Source organism: Patagioenas fasciata, chromosome 1, assembly GCF_037038585.1.
Source record: "Patagioenas fasciata isolate bPatFas1 chromosome 1, bPatFas1.hap1, whole genome shotgun sequence".
In the NCBI taxonomy this organism is placed as follows: Eukaryota; Metazoa; Chordata; class Aves; order Columbiformes; family Columbidae; genus Patagioenas; species Patagioenas fasciata.
In genome coordinates, this window is record NC_092520.1 from 117,174,811 (window position 1) to 117,193,099 (window position 18,289).

An 18,289-nucleotide genomic window follows, 5' to 3' on the forward strand; every position below is an offset into this window, starting at 1 on the left:
TTTATTAGCTCCCACACACACAGCTATTGTTTAAAAGATCTTCAGAGGGCCTGTTTACTAAAACAAGTGCCAATTGTGTGTTCAGTTGCACTCAAACTGCCTGCAATCGGGGGCAACCATGCTAAAGGAGAAGAATGCTATTGTTAATGGCAGTTTGAAGTACTGTAAACAAACTGATATAAAGCACCAGAAGGCTCACACCATAGTGTCAGCATTTCTTCCTCTAAGCAACTCTGAATATGCAAGTAAAGCTAACAATAATAATAATAAAAACAATGGTATCCTATAGCAACAATATAAAAGGTTATCATACATTATCAGTCTATTTTAAGAGTTTTACAACGCTCTTCTTCATGCTGGTGATGCAGCTGAGCAGCTTCCTATAAATAGAGAAAACATCCACCAGTGATCCAAGACAAAGTCTGAATTTCTTATAATCCTAAGTATACTTAGAAGTTTTCTCACAGACTCCCGTGAGGCCAGGATCTCATCTCCTCACTTTTTTCTCATATTGAAGTCTACACTACGGTTGCCCTTGAAAGTGTTAATTTGCTTTCAAAAACAAGGTTTTCATTTAAACATTTTTACAGCATCTTCTAAAAGGTAAAAGTAGTTTTTAAATAACTTCAATTTGTGAAATAGTCTCAGCTTCCAACACTGTTTCACACTCACGCACGTTTCTGCAGAATGCTACGGGAAGGAGCAGGGAAGAGCGATAAATTAGAGTTCAAACTCAGAGGGTACCGTTCATTATACTTCAGAAGGCACTATGGGAGAATAATGAAGATGAGACCCACATAACAACAAAGATGAGGCACACTTAATAGTTACAGAACAAGAGTCTGTATCTGTTAATCTTCCTGCAAAATGTACAATGATCTATATCTACCTGTAACTTTGGTGTCAAATAAACTATGAAGACAGCCAAGTATTCAAGAATTGCATTTATAGAAGAAACCGATCATGACGGCCATTACAGTACACTCCATCTTAATGTAAAAATGCATCCAATTTCTTCTTGATATGTTCAAAAGCATCTTTCCCCATATAGTCCATGCGCCCTTCCTCCCATTTTCTCCGTTCATCTTCTGGACTTGGTTCTTCTGCTTTAAAGTGAATAGACAGCTCCGAAACAGAATTTGCGACCTCATTCTGTGGGAAGAAGCAGAACAGTGGGAAACCAGCCATTTGTTTCTCATTTCAGTGCTGTGAAGTTAAACCTTAAATGTCAAACTTCTCCTTTGTACAGTCCCAGTTGAAACAATAAGACAAACAGTATCCAAACACTCATTCTTGTTTTAATAATGTGGTCTCGTTTTCCCATGCTTTTACTACTTGCCATAGCATCTTTGAACATAGCAAACATTTATTTTACTTGTCTTAGCTCAGACCTTGGCATACTCAGCAACACCACTATGAGAATACTACAAATAGGGCCTGTTTAATTGGAATATCTCCTACAATAAATTGTAGCCATGTATCTGTGCAAATTCTGTTTTCAACAGGCTCTCATGTGAACACAAGTTCCTATAATTTTTGGTCACTTGTTTTATCTGATCTCTGGTGAGATCAGTATTATTTTGCAGGTGTGAGACATTAACGCATGTGGATTACTTATAGAGACTGACACTATTGATTACAACAATAACAAATTAATTTTGAATGACAGTCCAAAATTGTGAATCCTGGTTCAAGACCAAGTTATCATAGGTGCACAAATGCAAGAGACATTATTACTGATCAACCACATAACCGGAAAACTGTTTCCATGATTGATCAATGCCAGTTAAATTGAAACATCCAAACAATTGTATAACCAGTAATAAAGATTAAATATAACAAGGACTAATCAAGGATGCTACAGAAAGCCTATTTTCAGTACTACTCCAAGAGGCTGCAAGGCAAACAACGCATCTCACATTATAAACAGAATTTATATCAACCAGAGTGGTCTTCCAGTGAAGCCCTCACAGATTCAACATAAAGATGTTTCAGAGTATAATTTAGTGGGCAGGAATTAGTGGCTTAAACTGCCTAAGTGTCCTGGAATAACCATTACATCTGCCAGTTTGGGGCAGATAATACACAGGACTTGCACAAGACCTGCACCTGAAGACCAGGTACAGTATTTCAAACCACCAACATGACAGGATATGCTCAGGGAACTGCAACCTTCCATATCTATCTCCACCTGGGTCCCACTCTGTACATGAATTTAAACATGAATAAACACTCTGAAGGGCATGCTTTCTCCCTATATATGCAAATATGCAAGAATACTTGGTATTTACTTTTCAGGCTTTGTATATACAAAACTGCAGTAATGCCTGAAGATGCCTTAGCCACTGGCAAGCTTTAACAGCAGCTTAGGGTGCCATCAGCAACAAGACAGGAATCATCATGTTTTTAGAAATTAAGAATTTTAGCTAGGGCACATACACCCTTGGCTGCACAAGAGCTACAGTTTTGTTTTTCAGTCTTACAGTATTTCACTGTAATGTTTCACAACCACACAAAAGGCCTCATTAGGAACATGGCTGTGTTGTGTACAAGATACAGCCTCTTGACACCTTGTCACCCCCACTGATGACAGGTCTAGGACTGCTGTCACGCTGCCCACAGATAAACATAGTGCCAGATCATAAAGGAAAGCCTAGTGGCTTAGGCTCCATGCCTGACTCACTGTACATTCATTTTCCACTTGCTTGGAAAGATCACTTTAGCAGGTAAAAAAAAAAAAAAAAAAAAAAAAAAACCAAAAACCAAACCAAACCACAACCAGAACGAAAAACCCCAAATAGCTTTGCTTGTATTAGTACTACAGAGCTAAAATTAACACCATGCATTTATTACTTGGGGGTTAGCACAGGAAAATATGTATTTAAAAACTAGAAATTTTTAAAAGAAGACTAGAAAGGCATCATACCCCAGTATCGGTAGCAGTTAAGGAATTACATAGCTAAAAGATGAAAGAATTTATTGGCACATCTCACAATTAGTTGCGATTTCCCAAGATTATGTTGACAGCAAAGAAATTAATGCAATTATCAATAGAGGTACCATGCAGAAAGCTACATGTACCAGTTCTGAGGTTTCCTGAACCACAGGATGAAATACAAGTTGTTCTGAAGGTCTGTCATGCTCAGAGATATGGACGCTAGAACTGCTTTGCTCAACTTCACACACAGGTTGCTAAAATACAGTCAATGAGGTTTTATTAGGAGAATATTTTTTCATAGTTTCCTTATCATTGAGAATTCATACAATACAAATCGATTCCAGACTTGGGGTAGGGGAAAGCAGTAGATGGGAGGAAAAGGAACAAAACACATTATCACCAAGGACAAAATTCATCTCGCCCAGCTGTAGCTATCAAAACGACTATCAAATCTAAGCTCCTACTACAATCAACCTAGGATAAGTACCTCCAGAGGGCAGCTCATCTCATCCTAAAATAGGTTCAAAGTGGCTGTCAGTCTTCAGTGACTACAGAAACAGCCTAGAAAAGCTGGCTTACAGTAGATGCCTATCACTCAGGCAAAAATTTAAGAAGAAAAACTTCAAGATTGTAGCTTGCTCTGTAACTCAGGAGCTTTTTATATGCATAGAAAGAACAAAGCATTTCAAAATGGAAGTAAAATAGATTGCCCCAAAAATATTGTCCCAAATATTCACCTTAGCCAAACATTAATGAGGAGAGAGACTTCATTCTGAAGTCTCTTCTACAAAAAACAAAACAATCCCACAAGATTACTGAAGCTAAGCAATGAAAAGTGGAATTATTGTGTTCCTAAGTAAGAAGTGAATCAGGTTATTAATTTCTCGTCAATATGATATTCTGATATACCAATCCTAATTATTAAAAGAATAAATTTAACTTCAAATGACACTACTTTAAGTGAACCTTATGATTTTTATTGCCCAAATCAGAGAAATTTGGGGAACAGGTTTCCAAGTCAACACTTCCAGAAATAAACCAAGTAATTTCTACAGAGGATAGCTGGAAGGGATTTTTGTTTTAAATATATTAATTCACAAGAGTATTAATACTTAAAAGATTCCTCTGGTAATATATATTTTTATATTACACTTTATTAAGTACCTAACAACTTTCAATAAGCAATCTCTTTGTAAAATTCACTGAAAACTCTTTAAACCTCCAGACACATCATGCATCTGTGACTAAAGATTCAAGAAAATAAATACTCTTTAGACTGTTTGTGATGCTAGGAAGAAAATTCAGCAGCTACAGCTAAATTGAAGAAGATAGAACCTCATAGATTAGAAGCATCATTTTTTAAAAAATCTCATTTTAGTATACCATTTGTTACTGCATATAGTAACTTAACATACTTACAGCTGTGAAAGTGACTTCCTCAGGTAAACATGATGTTTCATGTGTCTGCTCTGGAAGCTCAGGCATTTGCAGTGAATTGGCCACAGGAGGACTGACCTTTTTCAGTGTAATTTCAACTCCACTGAAAGTGTGCTAACAAAAACAAGAACATCTCAGCACTGCAATACAATTTTGCAGGAAATTAATACCTGTTTACAACTGTTTCTCTTTCTTACAGGGATTTCAGCGTTAAAGTAATAAGATAATAAATTTTAAAAATGTTGTAGCCGCAGATTCAGAGTATTTTGCAGTCTGGATTTTGCACTCATGAGTATGCCAGCACCATCAGGAAGTAAATCCAACAGATATTTCCACCTTCGTGTTATATAGAAATGTTTACTGCATAATTTTTCAAAAATTAAAACATGGTAAAGTACAAGATCAGAAACTACCCATTCCTTCCTCTGCTTTCCAATTTGTCATGAGGTTAACAAACAAAATTTCTCTCTGGGGTTGATGGTAGTTGTCCAACTGATCTTACCAGACTATATTAGTTCAGTTATAGTAATAGTCTAATATTAAAAAAAAATTACATATGCATAAAAGTGATCTAAATTGTCATGTCTGGATAGAAAATTTTAAAAATCAGACTCATAACTTTATGCTCCTGGTCTCCAAGAAATCATCTATTTATCAACAGATTTTTAATTATACTCATGGAAACCACACATCTCTTCACTGCTTTCAAAGGAAAAAAAAAAAAAGGCATAAAGAGCTCAGTAAATAATGCTTGGTGACATACAAGTAGTGAATATAACATCCTAAACATAATTAACATCGTCTTGCAAAATAGATTTATTTGCCATGACCCTCATAAAACAAGTCATGATGCAGTTCCAAAAATGTAAATTTTACTATAGCTCAAGAGCGAGTTTGATGGTCTACATCAACTTCGCTTCAAAAAGTCAAAAGTCTATTTGTTTCATAGCCAGATTACCACCATCTCTGGATAATTTGTATCATACTTCATGTTTAATTTGCAGAATCTAATGTACATACATTCCCATACAAACTTTGCATCAATTAAGGAGACTGGGGGGAAGTATTTGGTAAGCCAGTAGTATTAAGAACTTTTCTTGAACTGCTAATTTCGATATTTCTAGAAGTAATCACTGCTCCTACCAACCAACAGATATGATATTTGCCCATGTAACTCCTTCCTCTAGCGAATTCATCATTTTCAGAATTTTTCTTGTGATCTCAGCATATTCCCATTAACTCCTTTTTAGTTTACCTTGCATTCCTCAGTTTCTGATTCTTCCATCTTTTGGAACTTTTCTAGCAAAGGCAATACACTGGCACTGTATATATTCCACCAGAGGGCCAGAAACGACAGCTGATGAAAAGATCCAGCAGTGGTGCCATCCTGCATAACTCTCTTTGTTTGAAGATTGTATTTGTAGTTCCAGGGTTTTGTTGCTCCCAAGAAGTGAACAACTTTAGCATCTCTGCCAAAACTGTAGATGTTAAACATACAGGTCTATACATGAAATTTTTTCACCTTCCAGTAAGACTGTTTTGCACAACTGGAAGAGTAAGTCATAACACCCTTAATCCAACTTGCCTTCTGCCAGAAAACTTTCTATAACTGCATTGTCTGAAGTCATATAACGACTAGCACAAATTTTGTTCTATGGAATAAAAAATGGTTTTAAATAAATGAGAGAAAAAAAAGAAAAAACAAACACACACATACACAAAATCCCACACACCTGTTTCCCATAGAACTGACTGGAAAAGAAGGGAACAACTTTCAAAGTAAAGCTATCAGAACCTAATGCTGAAGTAATATACATCTTTTCAAATATGAGAAAAAGCTTCTCTGAAACAACATATGATAAAATGTAGCCAACCCTGGGACGCTGTGTCCACATGGCAAACATTCATATTGCATTTAAGATTCTACTGCGTGAATTTTACATAACAACATTTGTGACTATTCTAACGTATGATCAACAGAATACACCATTACTATTCTCTCACAACAGAATGTTTGCTAACGAACTACAGGGGTTTACAGTCAGTCAGGAGTGTTAGTACTTACTGATTGAAAGCAGGAATGTAGGTATATACTGCACTGCTGCTTAAGTTATAGAGGAAGGGTAAGTGTTTGCCAATGTCTGCTGTTGCCCAGTTGCTAAAGAAGCTATTCAACAAGCCTTGATCACCTCCTAAAGAAGATATAAAACAGTATTACAATAATTATGCATATGCTCAAATTTACATCAAAATTTCACATCCAAAGATGTGAGTGAGACTGGTGTGTTCATGGGACTGCAACTTGGACTTGACAACATGGCCACATGAGCAGGTACAAGTGAATAATACCTGATCCACTCCGATGAAAGTTCAGGGAAATTGAGTCCTATTGTAATATATGAAGAAAGGAGTAGGAAAGGATTTTGATCTCCCTCAGAGCAGAAGACTTAAGATCAGCTGTATTTCTCTCTCCTAAACCAGATAGCAAAATTAAAAGTTACTGAGCAAGACTTGGACACAATGTCCCTTCATTGCATTTTTCTGGGAATCACCATCCACAATAAGTCAGTGAGTCTTAAGTACAGTGTAAGAGACAAAGGTCTGCACCTTATATTTTGCGGGGGGCACAATTCCACAAAACCCAGAGAACTCCTGTCTTCCTCCACTCTGCCAGATAGCATGGAAACTACAGAAAACCAGCTTACTGAGAAGGAATCTAACATCTTGCTCTTCAACCCTTACACCTCGCCACTTACCATCAAAGCTGCCATGCTCAGCAGCAAACCGGAGCAGCAGGTTATAGGTTTTCAAAGAAGGTCGGAACACAAATACGCCGCTGTTAAAGCAGTCAGGCCAGCCAGAATCAGGAGCTGCTGAAAACTCTTCTCGATCAAACAACTCGTCAACATTGCAAAGCACCTTAGGGACAGTAGAACAAAAAGAAAAAAAACATCAGAGCAAATGTTTTCTATAACATGAGTAGACAGATCAGTACCAATGGAGTAAATTGCTAGTTTAGCGAAGTATATCGCTTGTAGAACATGAAAGCAGTGGCAATGCAAAACATGCTAGAGGTCAGGACCTCTATTTTTAATATAATAAGGTAACATTAATTTCTCTGATAAAAGCACAAGCCCTGTGAAATTACTTCATGAGACTCTCCAGAAGTTCCCTTTAAGTATTATAATGTACCAAGAAAACACAAAATTTCCTTCCTTCTTAGCTAACCTTCCCGTAGTCCAGTATTCTCAGTAACTGTAAAAGAGATGAATGAAATCTGAGAATCCAAATAATTTGAGTTCACAACTGTCTGACCAAACGGGTAGCAGAAAAACTGTTTCTTGTTACAAATATTCTAATGTAAGTTTAGCTGAGAGGTTTGTTTTGGTTTGATTTTGAAGCTTCACAAGGAAGTGGGAAAAATCAATCAGGTTAAGACCCTGGTCACTTTTAAAGTTAGTGGAAAGACTGCTGTGCTGCCACTGAAAGTCTGGACCCAATCTGTAATTAAGCCACTATGAAAAGCAGGAGAAGAAATATTTTTTTAGGAGATGTATTACTTAATTGAATAAATAAATATTTGTTTTCCTCCTTTAACTTCAATGTTAAACAGGAAATCATAATCATAAGCTTCCCCCCTCATCCCCTGAGAAGAATAACTTTATTTGTTTTCTAATTCAAATACAATCCTATCAAATTAAAATGAATCCTATTCTTCTAAAATAAGCTATGTAAGGGTAGGGGAAGGCTGACATTATTGTCCTTGTCAAAATTATGGCCATGTTTATCTCCTAAAAAAAAAAAGTTTCTAGAGCTTTTTTTTCTCTCTTTTAAAACTGGCCTGCCTTCCTGACCAGAGTAAGTCCAAGCAAAAGTATAGTAGAGAGAACTATTTTAAACACCTGTCATAAGCTTATTTGCATAAAGTGTGTTTGTGATCACTTTTGAGGACAGTCTTGAGTCTACTCTCAAAACAGCATTTCTTTCTATGCAGCCAGCAAACTGTGAGCATTGCCACAACCTGCCAGCTGGAGGTCTTGTGATCTTGTGATTACCAGCAAATCTGGTCACTTCATAGGCCTGTAGGCTGCCTGACAAGGAAGTATCCCACACTCAGAGTCTTTGAGACAGAAACAAATGTTTCCACAGATCCCGCTCTACTCACCAAAGTGTCTGCATCCATGAAGACACATTTACTATAATGAGTAAGAGTCCAACAGTGAAGCTTTGTGAAGGTTACACCCAGTTCTGGCCTCTGCATCAGAGCCAGATGGACAGAGTCAGCACTGTCAAGGGCATCCACCTCGATAACTTCGTCAAACACACTGCGGAGGACAGACCTACCAGAGCAAGCAGCAGGATTGAGAGAGGCACAACAGAAGTCACTTTTGGCATGAAGACAGTGACACACAGCAGCACATTTATTATGGCAATAACAAAGGCAAGATCGACTGGTTAGACTGAGAAGTCAGAAGTGAAAAGCATTTGCAAACAGTTTGCTGAAGTGACAGCTGCCAATTAGGCCACAAACCATCACTGCCTTCACTACAGGGCCAGCACGTCTCAAAAATGGCAGTTGTTGTATGGAGGAGAAACTAATCCTTATTTCAGTTACTTTATCTCCTATGGAAACACCAACAGAAATTAAAGCAGCTTTCACCCTGCACAATTGTTCCTGGGCCCAGCATCACCCTGGGTTCCCTGTGCCTTGCACAGGATGTGGCACACACTGACAGCACTGTCATTTGCTCCTATTATGTTTGAGTAAACGCTGCTTCAAAACTGCATCTTTTAAAACAGGCAATATATACTTGCTTTATAGGTAATACCACAGTAGTAATTTTCCTTCAAGACAGAAAAAAGAATGTCTTTTAAACACAGCTTATTTATTTCCATTACACTATTAACTAATATGTCCTGGATGTCATACAAACACAGAAAAAGAGCCTGTACTGTTTATCTAGACTTCAGTCACCAGCTTCTGCTTGACTGATCTTCAAGGGATAGCTGTTAACTGGGAAAGAATTAAGAGTAGATATAGAATAGTATATAGTATAGTTCAGTGATTTACTTTTTTTAAAAAGCTGTCCTTGATTAAAAAAATATATTAAAGATTTTTTTCCACCACTGAATGGGCATGAAAAAACTAATGGACTTAGTATCCACCCACATGACAAATGTATACAGTGTTCCAACAAAATGCATACTTCAAAAAAACCCTAAAACCAGATTTCTGTACACCTAATCACAGCAAAAATGGGAAAATGTGTTTCTTGAGCCAGATGCATTGCAAATATTTCCACATGGCATACAGAAATCAGGAGCTTGCACATTTCTTAAGCCATAGCAGAACTAAGAATTTAAGCAGCTATGACATCTCACGTTCCTTTTAACAAGGAACACAGTCCTCCAAAAAACAAGGCTTGAGTTCAGCGGATCTAACGAGATTTCTGTACATGCAATTCTGTAGTGCCTCTAGAATCGCAACCCAAATTGGAAAATTATTAAAAAAAAAAAAAAAGGCAAAAATAAATTACTTTCTCATCAGAATAACCATGCACCAATATTTTAAAAAGATTAGTCATCTGAAACTGAGCCTCTAAGGTTTTTAGAGAGTTCTGATGGCACAAGTGATTATTTATCCTGTTCTTTCTAAAAGACAAACAGTTTGTGGAAAAAAAACAGTAGTGCCCTTATTTCATCTCAAAAGCAAGACACTAATACCTTAGTTCCCAAACTATGAGCTTATTTTTCCAATTATGGGCTTAAGAAAACTCCCAGCCACAAGCACTAGTTCTGCAAGTAAATTCTTAGGAGGCTTGTGATCTTGTCATGGATGTTACTTGGGACTCCTCTCAGAAATTGTTAGCCAAGGGGGAACTTCTAGACATAATGCTGTGAAATCCTCAGGAAGCCTATTAAAATCTTTCATGCTCTTGTTTATTCCTCCACATTATCAACCTCCAAAAATAGATGAGTCCTTACCTCATCCCAGTGGAAACCTCTGGTGTAATTAATACGGCCAGTTTTCTAGATGTCGCATGGTTCCTCAAGGACTGTCCGAGAACCAGAGCACCCTGGCAGTACACATCGTCGGTAGCGAGGGTCACAAAGGCTTGATCCGTTACTGTGAGTAAATATTCAGAAGAGTCACTTTACAGCTTTAACATAAGCTCTTTTGTCAGGTTCCTACAATCTCCCTCCTCCAGCTAACCAACAAGCTGTGGCTTATAGCAACCTGCAGTTCCTGTGATAAGCTTTTTCCTATCTTAAACTCCCCCAAAAGAGACATCTGAATAGGAAATCCAGTGAATGTCACTGCAGAATGTGGGTTTCTGAAATTTTTTCTTTTTTTTTTTTGTTTGCCTGACTTACCTTATTACAGGTATGAAGTTTTTGGACTAGCCTTAAACAAATAATCACCTGAGTCTTATTGCCTAAACATAATGAAAATCAAAAAAGCCAATGTGTAAATATTTAGATTTTATATTGAACTAACACAGTATAATACAAGTGATAAGGAAAGTGTTCCTGTTTATACAGTGGCAAAAGCTAGGGGGAAAAAAAAAAAAAAAAGAAACACACAAAAAAAACCCACACCACACAAATAGGATTCTAAGTACTAGCCAGAAATACATAAAAATGTACTTCTTTCCATAAACTCACTGAATCAATTCAACAGGCATTATTCTTTGTTGTGTTCTCTTTGTACTGGCATAGCTGTTGCTGCCTGAACAAATCCAGAGAAATTGCTATGAAGGTTGGCACACCTCCCAGAAGCTAAGGATTCCTACCTCAAGTAACTCCAAGAAAATTAGGAGTGTTCTTCATTGTCAGGAAACACACAAGGAAAAAAATTACGAAGAAAAAGCAAGCAATGCACACTCCTGCACAATAGCAGACAGACATAATGTATTTGGTAGAGATATCAGGTCTGTGGCAGTATCACCAGGGGCTGCTTCTTCAGCTCAGTCCTGTGACAGAACCATTGTTATCATGGTTCTCCTGAGGAGACCTAGAACCTACTACTATTCAGCAAGGTGAGCAGCCTTCTCGGAGGAGAAGGAAGAGCCCAACTTTCTAGGTTGTAAAAATTAACCAGAACAATATGAATGGGTCATGCAGTTGAGGGAAATTCCAATGAACCCTACAGATCTTCAACAAACACTTGTTCTGAAAAGCACCATCATCTTCAGGGACAAGCAATTATGCTGAATAAATTAAAACAACTAAACCATAACAACAACAAAAACATCCTGTCATACAGTTTCCAGGCTCTGTGAGAGACACTAGAAAGAATCTCACAGAACTAGTTGCAGAGAAGTCAACAAATGCCCTCATGGCTGCCTCAACCAGAGGCTGCCAAACCGAATGAGTTTAAACCTCCAATCTGACATTGAGGTATGCAATGAAGTGTGGTTGGTTCCAGTGACAAGCTCTCAGGTTTTAAGTGTTTTCATTTTTCATGTCTTCCACATCCAGAGCAAAGCAAAGACACACTAGTGTGCAGTCTTCTTCCCCCTTTTTTGTCCTACCTCCCTCTCATCTCCAGCCAGACTCGAGTTTAAGCCAAGCACGTACACCTTACGTTTGCCGACACTGCAAGGGGTCCCTGCACCTCAGAAGAAGCCAAGTACTGTTAAACTTGGCCAAAAAATCTGAATCATCTAGCCAAACTTAAAATAGCGTGCAGATGCCTCAGCTAAGCAAACACTATTTCCAGAAGAAGCAAATGAAAACAGCAGCTTTCAAATCTCCCATTTTCATAACAGCTTGAGCAAGTTAAGGATGTTCTAGAAAACAATTGCTTACATGGAGTGGTTTAGAAGGAAAGTTGTGCAAGTGAACTGCTCCTAGTGCAATTTTCGAAAAGGTTAAATGAATAAATATAAGCATACATTTAAAAAAAAAAAACCCTCACACACTGAAGGCTACTTTAGCAATAAAATTATTTCAAAAGACACAAAGAGTCAACAAAGAAAAGCATTTTTGTGTTACGCAACAGGCATCTTTAGCCAAACAAAGGTAATAAAACAACTACTGAGAAGAATGGGGAGGTAGGTTAATAAAAAAAGCAAACTGAAATGCGTGTGAGTTTAAACCTCAAAACACTGTTCTAAATAACAACCACAAAACTGAACACATAAATCTTCTTATTGCTTCTGCAAATTCTTTTAGCTATAGAAGCTGACTTTCCATATAAGCAATACATCTAAAAATACAGAAGTTACTCATCAAATAGTTCAGCGAACTACCACATCCTACATATGCTTTCATGACCTACACCTCTCAGGTTAAAGCGGTCAGAACCACAAGGAAGCAAACTGCTGAACAATACAGCTTCTAAGAAATTCTTGCTAATACTTCACACAGAAAATAAACTCATTTTCTCTTTTGAGAATCAGGGGTGGGATACATATATGGTCTTCTAAATAAAGTCAGTAATTAGAGATAATTAAACATATAATCAATATTTACTGAAGCCATCCAATATTAAAATATTTCTAGTGCAAAGAGAGAAGCGTATCCTAGCTCTTTTAAAATCCTACAGGGGCATCACTAATCCATCCATTAAGGATCCACAGGGGGATTAAAATCAAAAGATCTTACAATTATTTGTTCTTTCATCTAATCCCTGTTGTTGAGGAAAAAGTGTTACTGGATTTGTTTATAATGTTCTTTGGAACTCTGTCACTATAAATAAATGTTTAATTTTTATAAATCAAAACTAAGGATCAGATTTTCATATAAACTTGTGAAGGTAAACTGTTTATCTGAAAATTCCCATATAAATGAAATCAAGAACAATGCTACATTAATTCCAATCTATACAGGGTTTCACTCACTGACTTTAAATGGCAAAAGAAGATTTGATCTTTTATATTTGAAAGCCAAAATTGTAGGTATTTAAAATTCATTGCAACTGGATTTTTAAGTGTCAAGTGCACTTTCAATTTTTTTGTGCTGGATGACAATAGATTTTTTTCATAGAAAACACCTAGTGTGAACACTATTAAGTTTTCAAGCAAAGAGTTTTCAAGCTGTGGAACCCTATGGCTAACAGCATTGACTCAGTAAATTAGGAGAAAAGTAATTGTATGATTAGAATCACATTAAAACTATAAATCTGCTAATTTCTCTTGTCTGGATTACCACACTGCACATGAAGATGCACATCTAGAAATCATTATCATTAGCAGTGGCTCCTCAGTTTTAATATCTAACAATAGTTTCTCACAACAAACCAAAGATTTTCAAGCAGGTAACTTTTTATTTTAGAGCCTGCTCTGCACCTACTGTTAGTCCCATAGAAAAGACAGCAAAAGCAATGTGAATCACCACAGTCAGCATGATTTTATGTGAAACTCGTTACAGTTTTCTTAGCCAAGATCACCAGCTTCTCATGCTACTCACTCGTAGCTGTAGTTCCTCTAACACTGCCAGAGGCAGAATTCTTCAACAGGCCTAAAAACCAGTTCTAGGGAAGCTATAAGCCTTACTTAGAATCTGCACCAGCAAGCAGACAGGGTGGTGCTCACTTTGATGTTCAAAGAAAAAAAAGAGAGGGAATGAACAAACACCAGGTACCCACTGAGAATTAGGAGTGACTCATAATTACAAACACTGAATGAAACACATGCACCTGCCAGCTTCAAGGCAAGTTTAAGTAGGGTCTTCTTTTCCTACACAATCTACTAGACATAGCTTTTAAAACATATTTTAATCTCCCTTCTGATAGAAAGAGGAAGGAGAAATGTGCTCTAGATATGGCTCCTAGAGTAATTTGTCAAAATGCCCACTTCAAAATTGCAATAGTAGACCAGACTCATATACTACAACTTTCCTACAAGCATATAACCATTTACATCCTGTGTAAACCAACAGCTACAATCCTCCAAGAGGCAGGTTAGGTCCCCACTATGTACTGCCATTCATACGAACAAATGTCGTCTCATTGTTTTCTTAAATTCCTCCTTGGTACTATCCGTTGCACTTTTGCCACCTCCTCCCTTCTACTATAGACACAACCTGCAGGAGAGGTAGGCTGCAGTCCGGACCTGTGCCCCCTTAGCCCAAAGCACCTTTCTGAAAGCCTGAGAGACAATGACATAACACAGCCCCAACTCACATCACGCTCTCTAGCAACAGTTTTGTTACTCCCCCTTCCCACACATAGGTTCCTATGCATCCTCCCCCAGAACCATGTCTCAGTGAAGATGTGTTAGAATAAGGCAAAGGTAATGCAAACTACAGACCTTCTAATTTTTCTGACCTAGCACAACTGCTTTGGAAGCACTTGGAACAGAATTCCCATGTTTCTCCAGTCTGGGTCCAATAGTAGAAACACTTATATTACTGATGAAGATGGCACAACCAACACAGACCTTTTTATAACAGAATATGAATTGTCATTTAACAGCATGCAATATTTCCCTCGGTCTACTGAAGTTCTGCCTGATCCAAAACCAGATTCTATATTATCCTTTATTAAAACAATACTGAATTTTACTACAGGATTACAACTGTTATCTTGGCAGCTACAGAAATAGGACTTGTTTGCCATTTTGTGTAGTTTTTACCATGTATCTTTCAGTTGAGAACAAGCTACATCTTGCTTCAAGAACCTACGATTTTGTCATTTGATAGCAAACTATCTTTATGAAAAATAGAATGCAGAAATATTATAATACGCAAATAAGCATAATGCATAGCACCCAAAGCTGGTCCCAAAATACTTACATATTAGATGGGGGGGAAGAGTAATTGCTTAAACAATCTAAAGACAGCACAGAGGACTTGATACATTGTTAGATGTTTCCAGTCCTTCTACCCTTCTTCTAAAATTTAAACACAACACACCAAAACCCCACAAACAAACAACAAACAAAAAAATCCAGGATCCTTTAATATTCTAATTTGCAGACTCCCTTTCTGCATCTTCCCCCAGTACTGAGGTGCCACATACATGAATTCAAACTTGGAACTCACGGGGCCAAATGTCCAAGGAAGGTATGTCTGTGACACCCTTCAAACGGTTCAACAAATCCAACTTTGAGGGGCTGTTACCCAAGTTCTGTGAGCACACTGAAGAAATGAAACACCACCTGCACACACCCCATGCAGTTAGCCCTAAACCAGTCCCTTATTGTTTTACAGATAACTTTGAATAAATGACAACCGCTGCTACGTAACAAGGGACACAAAGAAGGTTTTTCTGGATCTCTGGATCAGGCTGAAGGATTCCACCCCAGCCTGCCACCCTGCAGGAAGACGCCCAGAGACCTGAGCAGGCCAATCCACCAGCTCAAGCAGAATACGTAAACGAGTTTAGCACTTTCATCCCACCAGCCAAACAACTTAAATCCTAATCTGAGACCACTAATTACAGCACAGCGCAAAGCGGCAGAGACTCTCACCCGCACCGGGGTGCAAGGCGTGAGGAGGCCCCGGGGGGACCCGGCCTGCGCAGCCCGGTCACCCCGGAGAGGCGGCTGAAGACAAAAACGAAGCGGGGTGCTGCGAACGGCGAGGGCAGTCCCCCGGGGCAGAGCCGCGGTACTCACCGGACATGCTGCGGCCGGCGGGGCCCAGCCGGGCGGGGGCACGGCCCACGCTGCCCACCTCTGCCGCCGCCTCACCTGCTCGCAGCGGGGCCAGTAAATCGCGAAATGGGATTAGCCTCTTTCCTGCTGAAGACAGTGGTAGGTGAATTATATTCGCACGGCCTCCTGCGCAGCAGCAGAGAAGCGGCATTAGCGGCAGAGACCATTTGGGAGGGTTGGCACGACCCGCTCCGCCCTCCCCTCGCTTTACTGCACGGGGACAACTCACGTCTCGCCCCCTGCCCCGCTCTGCGCTCCGGCAGCTCCCTGTCCCCCGGGGCAGAGCACAGCCCGGACTTTCGCCCCGGCAGCCGCAGACCTGACAGGAGCCCCGCACCTGCCCGCTGCTGCCGGCCCGCCCGCCGGGTGTCCCCCCACGGCCGCTCGGCGCCCTCTACCCCTCCACACGTGGCGGCGGCACCGTGTCGCCCCTTGGCGGAGCGGTCCGGCGCTCCGGCCTCATTGGCCGACGGGCGGCAGCGCCCACCCCGCCCCGGCTGTGCCATGGAGAGCCCTCCAGACATAGCGGAGTTGGGAGTCTTGCCTCTTCCCGCCTCCTCTTCTTCCCTCCCGTCCGGACCCCTGCGCACCGCTCTCGGGGCTGTGGGTATCAGCGGGACCTCCAGAGAACCTCCCTAAGGCACCTCCTCTCGGGCCACCCGCCCGGCAGGCTGCCTGCGCAGTGCCGGGGGGCGCTCGGGAGGGAAAGGGACCCCCTCGCCCCCACCTCCCGGCGTTGTTTTGAGGCTCCCGGGCGAAGAGCGCCGGCCCCTGCGGAGCTGCGCGGTGGCTCAGGCGGACATTAAACCGAGAAATCCCTATGGGCGGGACGGAACGCCCTGTGCCGTCGCTGCCCACCCGCCGGTCCGAGCGCAGGTGCAGGAGCTGCGGGGGCGGGAGGGTCGGTCACCGCGGCAGCCCGACAAAACCGCGGGGGGTTGCAACACAGTCTGCTCACAGCGCACACGCCGGTGCGGAAATGGAGGAGAAGGAAGATAAGGTGGGGGAGACTCTACTGTGCAGCGTTTTGAGGCAAAACATCAATGTCTTTGGTGGTGAAAGTTGCAGAGGATGGGAAAAAGATCTCAGAACAGGAGTGAGATGGCTCCGGTGTGGCTGACGGTAACGCAGAGACATGAGATTCACTGCGAGTTGAGTCTAACCCAGTGACTTCTCTGGAGCCATCATAACCCCTACGGGTACCCACAGTGTGCTAACTTGTCACCCAGATAAATAAACCAGTGTTTTCAGAGAACTGTTCAGAGTGCAATATGTATTTTCATCGATATATATGAATACATATATATTTGCACAGTGTGTTTTTGCCAGTAGCACAGAATTGCAGTAACCGTTATATGTAATTCAGCCATACTATGTCTCTGCAAGGTAGTTTTAGGTTGACATGGTCCAGCTGAGACATTTTTGCATTAAACTCTTCTGTGAACTTCAGTGCTACTTAGCAGAGGACAGGATTTAACAGTGTGCCACCGGTGAAAATGCACAGACCACTCAACTATTTAAATCTTTGCAAGTGATGAGTGTTGCCACTTCAAGCTGCAGCATTTGTTCTCCCCCATATGGGGAGTATCTTAAAGGTCCAATAGAGAAGAGGATGCCATTGCTTTGGTGGTGGCAAGGTGTTTGAGGAAAGGAGGACATAAATACATAGGAAAATAAGCTTTATTTATCCCACAGGAACAATATTCTCAGGAACTGTGTTCATCATCTGCTTGTATAGACAGGCCAACTAAACAATATGCTTATGAGTAGCAAGATCACTGTTGTAGATAATTTTACTGGCAGATGTGTTTCAGCTGGGAGACTTTATAATCAACAACAGCATTTTCTTGGTAATAAAAGTGATGTCTGTTTTACTTGTGTGCCAGCAATTTTTATGGTATAGAACAGATTTTAAATGTCAGAACCAGTAACACAAGCTAGAGTTCTGATGGGCTAACAGCCAGCTTATATTACTTCCTTCCACTCTAGATTTAAACACAAGCTTCCCTATATAAACAGTTATTACAATAATTATAAACAATTATTGTTATAATCATCACCATCCTAGTTAAGAGGACAATTAACACTAAGAAGTGTGTATGCACACTGGTATGTTGGTCGTATGTTGATGTGATTAGACCAAAGAGCTTCAAAGGGTTAAATGCTTGGATACATGGGGGTTACTAATTCAGGTTCATGAGTTTTGCTCAAATTCTCCATAATAAAGCTTGCTTTTTGGCTACTAATGTTCACACAAATAAGAAATTATTTTGAAAATACTATAAGCAAATGTAATGAACTGTAATAATAT

The 18,289-nt window shown here is 39.9% G+C and overlaps 1 protein-coding gene across 7 annotated transcripts; it reads right to left on the reverse strand.

Moving 5' to 3' along the window:
• Nucleotides 1–929: 929 nt before the first annotated feature.
• Nucleotides 930–16,790, reverse strand: GYG2 (glycogenin 2). Of its 7 annotated transcripts, none has more exons than XM_071813327.1 (10): nucleotides 16,569–16,790; nucleotides 15,940–16,065; nucleotides 10,361–10,502; nucleotides 8,541–8,715; nucleotides 7,132–7,294; nucleotides 6,441–6,567; nucleotides 5,631–5,853; nucleotides 4,358–4,489; nucleotides 3,082–3,192; nucleotides 930–1,152 (listed from the first exon to the last, which is right to left on the reverse strand). In XM_071813327.1, the coding sequence occupies exons 2-10, from the start codon at nucleotides 15,944–15,946 to the stop codon at nucleotides 991–993; spliced, it is 1,242 nt and encodes a 413-aa protein (XP_071669428.1). In that variant the 5' UTR covers nucleotides 15,947–16,065; nucleotides 16,569–16,790; the 3' UTR covers nucleotides 930–990. The 7 variants fall into 7 exon arrangements, with proteins under 7 accessions (XP_071669428.1, XP_071669397.1, XP_065699216.2 ...); XM_071813296.1 differs by having other exon boundaries at nucleotides 15,940–16,104; nucleotides 16,316–16,780; XM_065843144.2 differs by having other exon boundaries at nucleotides 15,940–16,062; nucleotides 16,316–16,779.
• Nucleotides 16,791–18,289: the final 1,499 nt, after the last annotated feature.